The sequence below is a fragment of the Corvus moneduloides genome, chromosome 12, assembly GCF_009650955.1.
Source record: "Corvus moneduloides isolate bCorMon1 chromosome 12, bCorMon1.pri, whole genome shotgun sequence".
In the NCBI taxonomy this organism is placed as follows: Eukaryota; Metazoa; Chordata; class Aves; order Passeriformes; family Corvidae; genus Corvus; species Corvus moneduloides.
Window position 1 is genome coordinate 17,578,819 of NC_045487.1, and position 16,297 is coordinate 17,595,115.

At 40.7% G+C, this 16,297-nt stretch overlaps 1 protein-coding gene across 1 annotated transcript in view; it reads right to left on the reverse strand.

Moving 5' to 3' along the window:
• CDH8 (cadherin 8) overlaps positions 1-16,297 on the reverse strand; it is a 151,287-nt gene that overhangs the window by 37,080 nt on the left and 97,910 nt on the right. The window contains exon 9 of the mRNA XM_032121976.1: positions 15,680-15,816. Within this exon, the coding sequence (XP_031977867.1) occupies positions 15,680-15,816 (137 nt within the window). The remainder of the gene's footprint in view (positions 1-15,679; positions 15,817-16,297) is intronic.

Sequence of the window (16,297 nt, forward strand, 5' to 3'; positions counted from 1 at the left end):
GTTCTTTCTAAACTAGGCACAAAACTGAGTTTAATCACTGTGGAGGTTTTGTTTGGTTTGTTGTTTTTTTTTTTTTTTTCCCAATAAACCTCTCAGTCAGTAGATTTAAGGGAGACTGAGTGCTCTTGCATGTACCAGGTAGACAGCAAGACTGATTGCTTAACTTCCAATCAGCTATTTTATGCAAAATCATAAAAAAAATGTAAAGTTAGAGACCCTCTAAGGAACTAATCAGAGTTTTAAAAGTTTTATCACCTGTATTTATTGTGATGCACAGTTTAAAAAGACCTACCTTGAATCTTGCATTGCAGAAGTATCATCAGGGCTGTCACTTGAAAAGCATCAGCTTTGTTTGAAAATTTAACACTTTGAGGAGCAAGATTAAGAACTATTGAGAAAATTTCCATGAGTCCAGTTAAATAAAAATCTTTTCAAGCTATGTCTGCACAGAAGGACTTAGTTAATCATCTGGGGACTCTGTGTCTAGATGAGCACAGAACATTTCTGAACTCCAGCAGTGAGACCCAGATGAGCACAGAACACAGACACACAGAAAGGAGCATCTAGGCAGATCCAAGGAAAGGAAGACTCAATGCAAAAAAAAAAAACAAAACCCTAGTGGAACTTAGTTGGGGTTGATAAAAAAAACCCTTCCAAAAATAATGGAAAATCCATCTGAGTTAAGAAATGAATATTGAAAGGTTTACAAGGGTTATAAGCTCCTAAAACGCTCTTCTGCTTTTCTCCCCAGTTCTCAGGATTCTACTGGCACATTAAATGCTTGAAATACCCAGCTTGCTGAGTAACCCACTGAAACCCACTCAGGGTTTAAAAAGGCAGCGGAGTTTGATACCAAAATGACTAGGCAGATCAGATAACCAAAGTCCAATTCAAAACAAGCAAACAAACAAACAAAAATTATCAAGCAACTTAGTGTCTCCAAACCTGAACCTTTGGAGACTACATCCCCATGTTTTACCACTTGTTATTGGAATCAACACTTTTCTTCCTTCATGGAAAAAGCCCTGCATGACTGAGATGTATTGTAGGAAATTTGTATTACAAAGCACTGAGTGTTGTCAACACTGTTACTGCACACAGCCAGTCCTACTAGGAGTAACTAGAGCTTATAAATATAATTTTTGGTCTTGTGCCATAACTAACAAAATATAATGCTGCTTTTCAACTCCCATGAACACTTAAAGTCCTCATAAGCTTGCTTAAAACACTTCCCCCTGTCTTCCCTTGACTGATACAATGGTTTTTGAGATAAAGAGAATTATTGAGGCCAAAAAGGAACTTTATAATTTATTTTACCCAAAGAAATCCAGTTTAGTCAAGTTTCCCTTTAGGTAATTAAATCATCCAAAATCACTTCGATGTTCTTTTTAAAAAGTCATTAGCTGTCACGAATTTTACCTAAAATTAAGTACCTGAATAGAAAGTAACTTCCTAGAAAATAATCCATCTTTTATTGTTACTATTATTCATATTATCATTATTGTTATTGTTATTATTACCACCACATGGTTTGGAAATGGTTATTTCATGCTTCTCTGATTCAGTGAAACTTCTACCATAATAAAACTTTGAATTAGAAGTAGAGAAGTCCTAGTTCTAACAAAGAAATCAAAACAAAATCTGAATCACTGACTTAATAAAAACAACAGCGCTTGGTTTACATCCCTTATATTTCAAACTTATTAAGTTGTATTTTAACAGAGCCAGTTCCCATGACTTTATCAAAGTTTTATCTGATGACTTTATTAAGATAATCCACCCTCAGGACAAGTTTATTTCTCCTGTTAGAGTTTATGTTATTGTTTTCTTTAGGCAATCCTTTACCTCTAGAATGCCACCACTTATAACAATCTTTCTGCCGCATAAAACTGACAAATCTGACTTAAAAAATCCTTAGATACACAGATGCTCTTGTGAAATCGAGGTTTTATTTATGTTGAAGCTTAACTCTAGAAATCAAATAACGCACCAAATTCTGGGCTCGTTTGTCTGCAGCACTGGGTAATGATCTGATTCAAGAGAGGTTGAGTGCCTGAAACCCACTCCAAAATTTCCAGGAAGACAGCAGTAATTGCCAGCCAGCATTTCTCTTAAAAATACCAGAACACAAGCTATTTCTGAGCTAGGAGAAAACTCAAACAATCAAACTAAAAACCCAGGCAGAATTGTTCACAGGGAAGATATAGATTCCCCAATGAAATGATTGTATTTTTAAAGGATGAGAAGTTCTGGATTATCTAAATAGCAATATAAACATATCAGTACCCAGCAGCAAGGTTCCTGTAGGAGCTGCTAAGACAAGAAACAAACACCGCCTCCTAATTATTATTCCATTTGTATTTCTTTCAGCACATGGAGCATGCCGGAGGAGCACAGATTGTGGCGAGTCTCTGTGTGTGCATGTGTGTGGGAGGGGCGCGGAAAGGAAAAGATGTGGAACATATTTCTCAGGTTTGTTCCTTAAGTCATTCTTTGGGAGAAAAATAATAACCGAGTTGAGAATTTTCGTCTCCTTTCAGTCGCTCACTGGGTTTATTTCGTTGTGGGCTCCAGAAGGATGAATGAGGCAAGAGGAAAGCTTTGTCACACTCTGTTTCTATTTCCTCACTGAGAGACTGTCACAAGTTTAACCAAGAAGTGCTTAATGTCATCCACCTCTTCAAAGCTGAATTTGGAGTTAAGAGGTTCCCAAAGTTCAGCAACTCCATTTGGAAAGAGGTGACTCAGGAAGGCCACACTCACCTACCTTTAATCAATATATGAGATGTAGCACTTGGGACTAAGGCACTGACTTTACTTTCAGGTTGCTGACAATATCAAAACAGAACAAAACAAAAAAGAATAACATTTCTTTGATATGTGCACACACCATGCCGGAAAATGTTAATTAAATACTCCATATTCCTCAGGTCCTGTTTTCACTTACTTTCTTTTTCTGTGGGGGTTTCTTTTACTTGCACGTAAATCCACATAAGACATTAAAATTATTTCCTATAATCTAGAACCAATCAGAATCTGAATCAACTACATAAAATTTGCAGAAAATGGAGTCATGCCTGCAAAAAGGCCAAATGAATCTTGTTTTTATCAGTGATATTCCACCTAGCCCTGCACTCAGTTTTTTGCTTGCTACTGTAAGTACCAATACTTCATCATTTCCTACATTTGAAATAATTTAAGATTTCAAATATAAATATACCTTAAATTAAACCAGGGATTTCAACTGGGTACTTTGTTAACTTCAAAGGATTGACACTGATTTATAAAACTTGATAATAAAACCAAATTTAAGACAGGGAGTCTATTCCTTTCATACAGGTACAATGAATACTGATAGAATCAGTTAGCCCTCATTTTGCTCATCCGAGGTCAGGCCGTAATTCGACATTCAAATGCAACCTCTCTGCTATTTTTCATGCCATGAAGCTGTGCGGTTATTCAGCAGCCTCACAAATAGTTACTCTGTAATTACCTCTGATACTCCATGAATTGTAAGATCCATTTGCAAAACTGGGAAAGGTTTGTAATTTTCTGCAGAAGTATCTTATTTTGCTTGGTGTATTTGCATGATATTGTCTTGTCTGAATGCACAGAGGGATCAAAAGGGCTTGGAAAGGAGAGACTAGATCAGAAAAGCAAAACATCCCCTCAAACGTAGTTCACATGTGTGAAAAGGGCCTGTTCTACCACAACCCTGGTTATAAGGGAAAGTCAAACCATCCTGTTCTATTTAGATTTAGCTGTGCAGGATGAGAGAGGAGAAGTTATCCTCTGCTGCATTGAGAATGAGAACATGGACCACAGTGAGCGAGCTCTAAGTTTGTCCTGGAGGGAGTAGAGGATGCTGAAAGTAATTCATATCCACCTTGGGCCTGGAGGGGAATGGGAAGCAAAGGCAACCCCCACCCCTCATGCCACCCTTCCAAAAACACAACAACCCAGAAACTCTGGTTATCCCAAATCACTCTGAGTGCTGGGTTGCTTTAATCACAATGTTTGTGTTTTGAAAACTCCACCTTGATGTCACCACTTCCTATTAACCAGCAAGTGCTCCAAAAAGCAAATTCTAGAAGGGATAGGAGATGCTGCAGGTACTGAGTAACATGAGTACTCATTGCATGGAACACACATACTGCATGCAAGAGTGATTTGGAGGCTGTGGATGTATTTACCTGGATGTCACCACAAAGCCTGTGAAACTGTCTCTCATGACATTCTCCTGGAGAAGCTGCAGCCCACGGCTTGGACAGGTGCATCTTCTCTGGATTACAGAATGGCTGATGGCCCAACCCAGAAATGGGGAATGGTGCCACATCCAGCTGGGGCCAGGCACTAGGGATGTACCCCCAGGCTCAGTGTTGAGCCCAGTGCTGTTCAGTATCTTTATGGATGATCTGGATGAGGGGATTGGGGGGACTCTCAGTCAGTTTGCACCAAGTTGGGTGGGAGCATGGATCTGCTGGAGGGCAGGAAGGCTCTGCAGAGGGATCTGGACAGGCTGGATCCATGGGCTGAGGACAGTGGTGTGAGGGACAACAGGGACAAGTGCCAGGTCCTGCCCTGGGGTCACACCAACCCCGTGAATGCTCCGGGCTGGGGCAGAGGGGCTGGAAAGCTGCTGGTGGGAAAGGCCTGGGGGTGCTGGGACAGGGGCTGGACACGAGCCCAGGGGTGCCCAGGTGGGCAAGAGGCCAATGGCACCTGAGCTGTCCCAGCCCTGGGGTGGCAGCAGGACCAGGGCAGTGCCCGTCCCCTGTGCTGGCACTGCTGAGGGACCTCGAGGGCCGTGTCCAGTTCTGGGCCCTCATGGCCAGAGAGACCCTGAGGGGCTGGAGCGTGTCCAGGGCAGGGAACGGAGCTGGGAAGGGGCTGGAGCCCCAGGAGAGGCTGAGGGAGCTGGGAAAGGGGCTCAGGCTGGAGCAAAGGAGGCTCAGGGGGGACCTTGTGGCTCTGCACAAGTCCCTGACAGGAGGGGGCAGCCGGGGGGGTCGGGCTCTGCTCGCAGGGAACAGGGACAGGAGGAGAGGGAACGGCCTCAGGCTGGGCCAGGGGAGGCTCAGGGTGGGCAGCAGCAGGAATTTCCCCATGGAAAGGGTGCTCAGGCCTTGGCAGGGGCTGCCCAGGGAGGTTTGGAGTGGCCATCCCTGGAGGTGTCCAAGGAAGGGCTGGAGGTGGCACTCAGAGCTCTGGGCTGGGGACAAGGTGGGGATGGGGCACAGCTTCGACTCCGTGGCCTGGGAGCTCTTTTCCAACCCCAGTGATTCTGGAATTCTGTGAATGCATGGGATATGCACTAGGAGAGAAAAACGGGGATATGAAAGCAGGGGGAACAAATGGACGGGATGAGGCTTGGAAAGGGTTGTAATGGACATTCTAAGCAGATATTGTAGCATCTTTGCAATATTTGAGTAAAAACTATGGGTCTCTTGACAGAAGCTCTGGATGCAAACAGCATGTCCTTAGAGGCTGCTCTGCATATCTAATTTTGACCACAGTGAGCTGTATATTCACAGTAACACATAATCAAGATATGTGTGACACATCAATATGAGTAAACAAATACATAATTCAAAATAAAGTATTAGTAGAGCTGCTTGAGCAGGTTGTATTGGAAACTGCTAAAGTCATGTCAGGTTTATAACAATGAAGCAATTCCAGTTTATTCACCAATCCTAAGTAAATCCTTAAGGGAAAATGATAAAAAAACCCAATACTGCCAACATCCTTCCGCCCACACATCTATCCAGAGACCAAACTGAAACAACTGCTGGCAGAAAACAACCTGTATTTGTGATAAAGCACTGTGTAATTGAGCCTTATTTGTCTCTAACGAGGACACCAGTCAGGAGGAAGCTTGCAGTTATGTCACACTCAGTAAATTAACTGTGTTATGTATTGAAATGGGGAATCATTACGACCCCAAAAATTAAAAATACAGCTGAAGTTTTAGCACTTGCTAACTACAAGAAATGGCAACCTAGAAATGTTTGAAGTTTTACAGTTAAATTTTTTTGCAAAAAGTCAAAGCACATCAAACAAACAAACAAACAAATATAAAACAGATGAGCAAATGATACCTCACTTCAAGAGTAAGCAGTAGAAAAACAACATTTGTGATCTCTGGAAGCATCTGCAAGTAGGAAGCATTGCTCTACAGACCCAGCATTTCAGCAAAAGTCAGAGCCCACTAAGAGATTTTGATCAAAGGTTTTCCATTTCCTTGTGGCATGCACCAGCAAGAAGGAAAGAAGGAAAACAAAGAATCTCAGAATCATCTTTCTGATATTCTCATTATACACTCTAGAGTAATAACAGTGTGATGAAATACCACTGGATCCATACTTTTGTGGATCACAGCACCACAAGCCTAACTAGGACTCCAGATTTTCCGAGGCCGTGCAATGCCTTAAATCGTTGTGAGGAAGTAACAGGTTTTAATTTCTAAATACAACAATGAGGAAAAAAAAAAAAATCCAGAAAATAATATGGTGTCCTTGAATGACAGAAAAGAATTTGACTCAAAAATAAGGCAGTGAACAACCAGGAAAAGAAATTGATTAAGAAAAACTTTTAAGACACAACAAATGTACCAGGACATGACTTCCTGCTTTGTTTCTCAATTCCAGCTGAAACAAAGGAATTGTGCTGCCATAAAACAGTCAGGAATCTGGCCCACACTTTAGAGCAATTATATTATTAATATGCTAATACATCATGAATATTAAAATCTTATATTGACTTAGATATGCAAGGTCTTATTGTCAATTATAATTAGCTATGAAATTTTCTAATGACTAGCAGCAATAATAATAACAATAAGCAGACTGATTGAGAACAAGTTGTCTGGAATATTTGGGTTTTTTTATTTGAAATGATTTCATGATTGAAGTAAAATAATTTATAGCTCAAATGAAATCCCTCCCTTACTCATAGACAAAACATCAAAATGCTTTAATAAAAATTGTTATGAAAGCAGAATTTATTATAGAAGTATTTAAATGTCATTACTTTTAGAGCTCATATTCCTTTCTGAGACTGATTTTCTTAATAGTGCAATTTAATTACTCTTATGTTTCCTTCACAGATAAAATATTGCTCGATATCCTGGATATGAATCAGGTTCTAGGCATCAAACCTTCTTATTTGCATACCTTCAGCAATAAGCAAAAAAGACCTCCCTAGTTCATTAGAATGCACCTTTAAAAATATCATCTCCCTTGTTCTTCAGCCAGAAAATAGTTCCATTTTTGCTGCCCTGCACCTTTGCCAGAAACTCAGAGCATGCCGCTCAGAGTCTTTATTCTAGACAGAAATGTGCTTGAAGAAGATGGTCTAAAATTATACTGAGTTACAAACCTCTACTCTGACCTGCTCTCAAGCAGAAAAACCAGTGGAGATTTCAGATAGTCCCATTCTGCTCAGGACTGATGAACTCAGCTTCTCAAATGAGGTGAATTCCACACAGTAATTCTAAGATCAATCTTCTTTTCTTTAGAACTTCTAATTCAAATGTTTGAAGTGCAGATGGCCAGTTGGTAGCTGGTCGGGGTAAAGATGCACTTACTTTGCTAATACATGTATGTATCTACATCTCATCTATATATCTATATATATCTATATGGTCAGCTTAACCAGCCCCCAGATTTCCTCAAAGTAACTACAAAATATTCTGTTCATTAGTTAGTCGTGTACACTTCTGCCTGTACTCCTTACTTGAATCCTTCCCTGTTTTGTGCCCCAGGAAACCTTATTTCTTTCTAAAACACCACCTAATGCCCTAACCTTTTGTGTTTTAAGCTTTGAACAGTGTTCCAACTCCAGTATGTCTTTGTGAAATGAGTATTTGCCACTCTGGAACTTGATGTCTAGCCTGGATTTATAATGCCCAGAAAACAGAAATACAGTTTAGACTGTTCCTGCAAATCTCTCTCCTTTTCCTTGCCATAATGATGTTTACTACCTTCTTTGACCTTTTATTTGTTTCTTTTTACTGAATTACTCAGATGCTTTATTCACAGCTGCCTTCCATGCCTCCCTCTGGAATCAGAGGCCTCCAACTTCTACTTGGCATCCCATACCTGAATTTCAGGGCTTGCTCCTGAGCTACTGAGGCCATTTCATACAGAAATTGTTTCATAAGCACACTCCCTTCCCATTCATATTTCCTCATAATATGGCCACTGCCATGCTATTATCTTTGTGGAACACCTCTCCTGCTATTTTTGAGCTGTGTGAAATGCTAATGGGATATTTTGTGCTATGTTTAAATACACTTTGACAGCTGAGAACTGAAAACTGGCTTGACAAGATGCACCAGCCCTCCACTGCCCAATGGCAGCGACCCATCAGGATCTGAGGAGCTCTGTGTAGCCCTGTAGTTATGTGCAAATGGACAAAAACTACCTTAGTAAATTCTGTGTTTCAGTGTAAAAGTGATGGATTATATAGCTTGAGTTCCACTAAACCAGAGCAAAAAGGGTCAAGCAGAAAAGGTTAATATTCTTGAGCTCCTCTTGTTTAAACCTCCATAAAGTCTTGTTTCCTTCTCTTTCTCAAACTTACTGAAATTTACTCAGCCCTAATTTAAAGATAATTATATGATGTACCAAAGTTACTCCCGAAAATGTTAAAATTATTGCTAATAATGCCTGTAGTTATTTTTACCATAAAAGGCTAAATAAAATTAAATAAATGAAAGCATAATGAAAGCAAAGGTATTTGTGGCATTAAAAAGTACATTGTAGCTGAAGGCTTGTTTTGAAGAAATATGTCTCTCTTCCCTTTTAATTAGTGTCCTTGGATTTTTTAAGGGAATACACAATATAGGTAACTTTAGCAGTGCATGTGCTGGGTGATGATTCAATTACTGTATTTATATTCTCAGTAAACCATATAGAGCTTTTCTGGCTTTATGCCCTTTCCCATTAGGTGACAAAATTGCCTCATACTTCTTCATTTCCAAAGAATGCCGTTGGTGTGGGTAATTACCTGTGTCAGACAGAGCCCACAGCTTTGTCCTTGAGACTCCTCTGCTCTGGGCCTGGAAAATATTTACTGCGGTCAAATTGCCATTTAGATTTCAAGATCTTGTCTAGATTTCCACCTCTTGTTTTGAATAATTATTCATGAGAATTTCTACTGCTTGTGGCAGTTCTGGTGCTTTGCCCAGTCCTTGGGCAGGGGGCTGAGGCTGCCACAGGAGCACTGCTTCCTTGGCATGTGGGGCTGAGTGCCAAGAACCCTTTGATCAAGCAGCAAATCACAATGAAAATAGTATCTCTGTGACTGCAGTGCCTGCGGAATAAGGACAACAGAAATTCCATTAAAACCCTCCACTCAGAGATTTAAAACTTGGCTAGAAGTACAGCTCCAGGCTACGAGAAATATCCTCTCCCAGGCACTGGCTTTGGAATTCCCCAGTGGACTGCTCTGTTGTACATCTGTGACTGTGATGTGCAGGGTGTGAGGATCACAGAATCCCAGAGTGGTTTGGGTTGGAAGGACCTTAAAACTAACCTTGTTCCACCCCCTGCCATGGCAGGGACACCTTCCACTGTCCCAGGGTACTCCAAGCCCCAATGTCCAACCTGGCCTCGGACACTTCCAGAGGCAGCCCCAGCTGCTCTGGGCACCCTGTGCCAGGGCCTGCCCACCCTCCCAGGGAACAATTTCTCCTAATATCCAGCCTAAGATGGAGAAGAATCCAGTGCTGCAAATGATCAAAACACAGCTTGGAGGAAAATATTAAACCTTGAGTAGTCCACTCAGTGCTTCATCGGATGAAGGAAAGCTTTGGGACTTTAAAGGGATCATCATTTAACTGTCTTTAAAGATAATGAGCCAGGCTTTCTGTTATTTATTGATGTGTTTGTCACAAATCTGAGCCTGCCAAGTGGAATATATTTAGAAGTCTTTACTTGTTGAAATCTATGGTATCATTCAAGGAAGCTCTACTCTGAAATACACATATTCTGGGGAAAAAGATTACCTCACTTTTTAAAAAGAGAATTTCAGATAAGCATTGCTAATAATGAAGGCATTGCAGTATATTTTGTTTCCAAAGAATTCACTAGAATCCTGTATCTCAAGCAGATCTCAGCTTCAGTTTAGGAGGCATGCGTATGCAAATATCAGGACATTCATATTTAAATCAGAGGACTGTTGTGCAGTCAAATTATGTTGCTAATAAATTTCTTTCTAGGCTAAGTTAAACCAGCTTTTCTGAGATAAGTCTTTGCTTTGGTTTCAAACTACACCAGTTCTCCATTTATTACTACTGTTGTTATATCAATTGACCAGCAATGATGGAAGTACAGGGCATTTCCTTAGTATTGATGGCTTACATAGTGAGTGTGCTGGGAAAGTACCTGCAAGGTGGCTGTTCCAGCCATTAGAAAATGGAAATGGAAATCCATGGAGCTGGAGGCAAAAAGAGGACAGAGTTTAATTATTACATGCCTTATCCATGTCTGGCAATCTGATCGCTTGAATGATCAGTGATTCTGAGCTCCATTCAGAATCTAGAGCAAAAATGGTCTAATAAATAAGTCATGGCTATTTGATTTTCTTTTCCTCTGACTAGCATTGACAACATGTAACGTGGTAAGTGCTGCAAAACCTGTGCAAGAAACCGGGAGAATACTGAGGAGGTTAAGCCCAGTCTGAACCCTGCTCTGCTTCACTGCCTAGCAAAATTGCCAACCAGTTAATGCCAGCAACACAAGCATGTCAATGGGAGCAGGAGTTACAGCTATAATTGTAATCTACACAAGGAAAAAACGTATTTGTGGGTTCAGGAGAATGGGATCGCATCTGACTATTAGGATCCTGACTTCACTAGATTTTACTGAATGGTAGAAAATTCATTTCAAGCAAGTAGCAAAGAACCAAAGATGTGATGAGCCTTTGTACACACAAAAAAGATGCACCAAAAGAGACGTCTGTAATTTGATCATTCATTCTTACTGCACTGCAATTCAGGCTGTCAAAAAATCCTTGCACATGCCCCCAGATTCCTTTCCTGTTCAGGATATAGCTCCAGAGAGCTCAAACACATGAGCAGCACTATCAACCCTGACTTACAAAGCAAGACTGTATTCATCCCTCTTCTCTCAAGCATTTAAATTTAAAATAAACCTCCCAACCTTGGCTACAACTTCAAGTTCATGTAAGTCTCAGCTACACCACAAACTAATGAGAAATCTCATTAGTTCAGTGTTTAGAGTCCAGAGGCAGTGACAACGTTCACCCTTTATATCCACAGAGCACAAAGGTTCATTCTCAGGGAATCTTTTTGCCAGTGGACCTTCTTCCTCCAGCCTGTCATCACCTGGATATTCCTGCTCCTTTCCATTCAGCAGGGTAAACCTGGATGAATGGCAATGTAGAAAGAAAATTTAAGAACCAATTCACAGGTTCAATAGCTTTGAGTCTCACCCTTGCCATGAGTGTACTTTTTCCGCACACCCTAAGCCTGCATTTCAGAGGGATCTTTCAAACATGTCAAAGCTCTTTCTAATATTATCTTCTCTTAAAAATCCATATGGCAGAATTTATCAGCACAGAGGAGACCAGGGAGGAAAAATGTTGAACAACAAAGAGGCAAAAATTAATTTGATCACATAAGAAAGAGACGTAAGAAACCACACAATAGGAAAAATGTGCAAAATATATGGAATATTTAGGAGTAGACAGATGTAGGGGTAGCAGGTGAAAGGACCAAAGCTGCAGAAGGAGTTTAAAGGGAAACTTATAACTAAATCTGAAATACTGAAACCAGCACCTAAATATCACCTGTATCACCTAAACATCACCTGGTACCATGTTAATCTCATTCAGTTCATTGTTTTCCACAGATGGCTCTTTGCATGGTTTCGTCTTTAGTAACCACAAAAAGATTGAAGAATTTGCTCTTGTGGGCATACAACTCTTAAGGGAACTTCCCAGTGTGACCATTGATGGGACTCTCTGTCAGTCACACTCCCAACCACCCCATGCTGTCACTGATGGGACCCAGCAGTGACTCCAGGTTCCCTCTTGACTCCCCACACCCCACTCACAGCCAGCCCAGGTTTCCTCACTGGTTCCAGCCCAGGTTTCACTCAGCAGTCTCAGATCTCTTGTTCCATAAAGCCATTTATTCCCGGCACAGTAACACAGACACAGCCCGAGCTTGTGCCTTTGAGAGGGACCCCCACAAAGGCTTTTATCCCTGGGCTTTTAGCCCTTCACAGCCCAAGCACAGGGAAGCCTTTGCTCTTCCTCCTGAGCCCTGGGCTCCTGCGCTGGCTCTGGGTGTTCCTCACCCAGCTGTGCCACTCGTCGTCGGATCCCCTGTCGTGCAAAGGGTCACAGGTCACATCCTCCTGTCCCTCTGGGCTCCCACCCAGAGCTCATCCTGCAGCCTGCAAACCAAGCTACCTGCACCAGCTGTGTCCCTCAACACAAGCAGAATGCAATGTGGTTACTGGGATTTAAACAGGAGGCAAAAGCTCTGTGCATTGGCCACGCATTTCAGGAACCAGAAAATAAAGGCAATGCAAAAGTCTGAGCAAATGTCTGAGGGAGAGCCATTCAAAGCAGCTGTTCTTTAGTCTGGCTGGCCAGTTTAACTCCCTGAAAACAAAGGGTGCAGAAAACCAGAAAGTCCTTCAAAAGAGTCTGTCAGCAATGGGAAAGTAAAGGAGGGAAACAGCACCATCCAAGATGTCTTAATTTGCACAGGTCTCTGAATACAATACTATTTGTCACCAATAGCATGAATTTGTTCTGAACAAGCACTGGCCAGACACTTGTCTATGAATAAGAACAGAAAATATCTCTCTTCTAAATAAAACCCCAACCAAATGAAAAACCCCACAAAAATCCCACAGAAAACCTCCAAACTGGTCTTTTGCCTGTCAAGTATACCCACAAAAGAGCCACTTTCAGCATTGGCTCATGTTTTTCTGTTTCTCCTCCTAGTTTTGCTAGAAGTGAGAAGGCTGAGCTCATATTTTCCACCACTCAGATTAAGAATGTTTAAAATTATCCACACACATTTTAAATCTGATCACTTTTCAAAAGATCAACAAGTCTGAGGATCTTCATCCCTATTTCAAGAGAAAATGCAGAAGCAGTAATGCTCCATTCCTGTCTTTGAAGATTCCTACCTAAGACAGTGGCTGGGGGATGATGACAGCAGGAAACTGCCAAAAATTACCTCACTTCAGAGCACAAATTTAGCTGCAGGTGTCTTACCAGCACAAAGCTCTGAAATAGTGAATTATGGTTTGGAGAAAGTTGGTGTTTATCTATGAAAGTGTTGTTAAATCAGGGCATATTTAGGATCTACCATGCTGGGAATCAAGAAATAAAAATCCAGTCTGATGGCTTATGAGGAGTAAGCAAATTTAATGGCAATTAAATGGTCTGGTCATTGCCCTGCAGATGGAGGGGAGAGCCTTGCACAGGCCCTGGGAAGCAGCCAGCCCAGGAAGAGGAAATGTTCCTGCATGAACAATTCCAACATATTTATTTTCCTGGGAGAGATCAGCAGTCCATTAATAAGACTGTCAGTGAAGGCGTTGTAATGACACTCTTTGTATTTGCATTTGCTGCTTGTGTCTGCCTCCAACAGATTTCTGTTATTTTACAGCAGAGATTTTGCCTATTACTGTCTTGGAAAAAAAACCTAAAAATGCCCATTTTCCCCTGTTTGACAGTTCTATAAGCAAATTTAATTTCTGCTTGAGGAGCTTAAAAATAATTTCACTTAAATAAGCAAAGAGAGTAGTCTATGGAATTAAGCCCTTGTTTTATGTAAATGTCAAATAAATATATTAGGAATGCAAAAATAAGCCATCAGGAGGAACATAAATGCTTAGAACAAGATTGGCATTATTATTTTCATAGCCAGTCTGATAAGAGGCAATTTTACAATAGCAGTAGATGCTGAGGCTCCCATGAAGTCTAATGACAAGGCTGACTTCTTACAAAATCCTTGAGTATAATTATGTTTTAAAAAACTGAAAATGCAACGGGCAGACTTCATTTTTGTGTGGCTTAGTAAAGTGCTCTTCTGGCAACTTTGCTCTGACACACACATGTAAGGGAGATATAAAAATAAACTGGAGGAGTGTCTTGCAAATTTATTCCTTTTATTTTGTTCCCTTTTGACTTTTTGGAGGAAACAAAATGTAAAAGGACTTCACTTTACATCTGAATATTTCAGATCATAAACTAAGAATTGTGCTTTCCATGCTGTTGGTAAATCTCATGATCTGAGAAAATTAGTATGGAAATTTTAAGTATTTTTCCTTTAAAAACATTAAAATTATTAACTGGTTAGATATTAACCTGGGGAAATATACCCAGTGAAACCAGATCTTCCTTTCTTTCCTTGTGTGATTCCCTGTGGCTTGGCTTCCCTTCAAGCAGAAAGTATTTCAGCTAATTTATTAAAGTATGGTTTGGCTGCAAGAAGGAACAGTAACATGGCACTGTTGGCACTACTGGCAATGAAATCCCCGAATTACTGAGGTGGGTCAGAGGAACACAGGGTACAAGGAGTGGAAGTTGGGAGCTTGGTTTGCACTCAGACTTAGGTGTGTCACAGATTCCTAACAGGTTTGTTTTTGAAAACAAGTACCACAGGAAAAATATTACACAGCAAAACTGGGCCAAATAAGCATATTTTATCCCCCAATTTATTATGTTCATAGCTGCAATACTATGAAACTGAGCTTCAAAAGCTCTGTGCCATAATGCTGTATCCTTCAAAAAAGAGATTTGTGGGACAAGCATCACCCAGTTCTCTCCACCAGGCTTTGAGGACAGATATTCCTGCAGTGCTGGCTCAAGTGTGTGCACAAAGCAGGTTCTGCCTGTACAGTGAGGGCAGGACAGAGTTCCAGGGTTTGTGTGCTCCAGTTCAGGACACGACACAGGGTGGCAGCCCCGCATTCCCCACCTGCTCCTTTGCTTGTGTCAAATCCATTGTCTAAAATACAGTGCTAAGATGAATAATAAATTATACTGTCGTGCGTGATCCTATCAGCAGCTCCAAATTAATTAAGAATTCTCCTTGATTAAAATCCATGACCCGTATTGCCAGGCAGGGCAGCTCTCCTGACTCAGATGTGCAGAGCAGCCACCAGGGCTCTGTGGACCTGAACAATGCAGGTCCTTGTTGAGAGCTGGGTGTGAGTAAACTCATCCATACGTATCCAACAGCACTACTTTCATGCAACATTACCTCTGTGCTTAATCATTTATGGCTCTGAAACATAATAGCACTCAGAATTAAAAATGTCTGGGTTGAGCCTTCAATTTACTTCTACACAGCAAAGCTTTAATTTTTTCTGTCTTAATATAGCTGATTATAAGGCTTTGGTTTGGGCTTTTTAAACTGTTTTTTAATGTTTATCCTGCATACCCTGTACATATGTATTCACCTATCTGTTCAAAATCTCTATCACCATATTCACTGGAAAAAAATGTGCAGTTGTAAAAACTAAAAGAAATGGAGCTTGCATACAAATTAAGCTTCCTTTCAAAAATTCTCTACTTTAAACACCCAATACATTTTATTTTACTGGATTATATACAGCTTCCACTGCACGGCCTTTTAAAATCAATTATAAACCCAACAGAACAGTCAGAGTACACAAACACTTACTGGTTTCAGTGGCTACAATGGTGATGTTGTGCCATGTGCTGGTTTCTCTGTCCAGGGGTGTTGCCAGAGTTATTTTCCCATCCTCTGCGTTGATGTTGAACTGTCTCTCAAGGTCAGTGTGGCGATCAATGGAAAACCTGCAAAACAGACATCCCTGTAATCTACTTAATGAAGTTGGTGTAATCCATACAGTCACAGAGACAATTTAGGGAGCCCTCTGAGAGCTGCAGTTTTATAGCCAAATGGATTGAGAAGCTCAATAGCATAATAGTTTACAAGACAAAATGACAAACTGAGGTTAAAAAAAACTTAATAATTATTGCCCAAGGAGTAATTAGCTGTATACCCAGTGTGAAGGTCATGAAGTACCCTCAGGTTCACTGGGTAACATCACTGAAAATCAGTGCTGATCAAGAGTTAATTACACAATCCATCACATTTATTGGACAGTTTCTATGGTATTTCACAGTAACTGATGATAATTTCAACAGTAATGTATTAAGCACACAAAAATTAGGGCTTTGTGGTTATTTTAAAAAATGGCTGAATAATATTATTTTACCAATAAATTTCAGATTAACGAAGCATGAACGATTCACCAAGCAAATTATTTGCTTA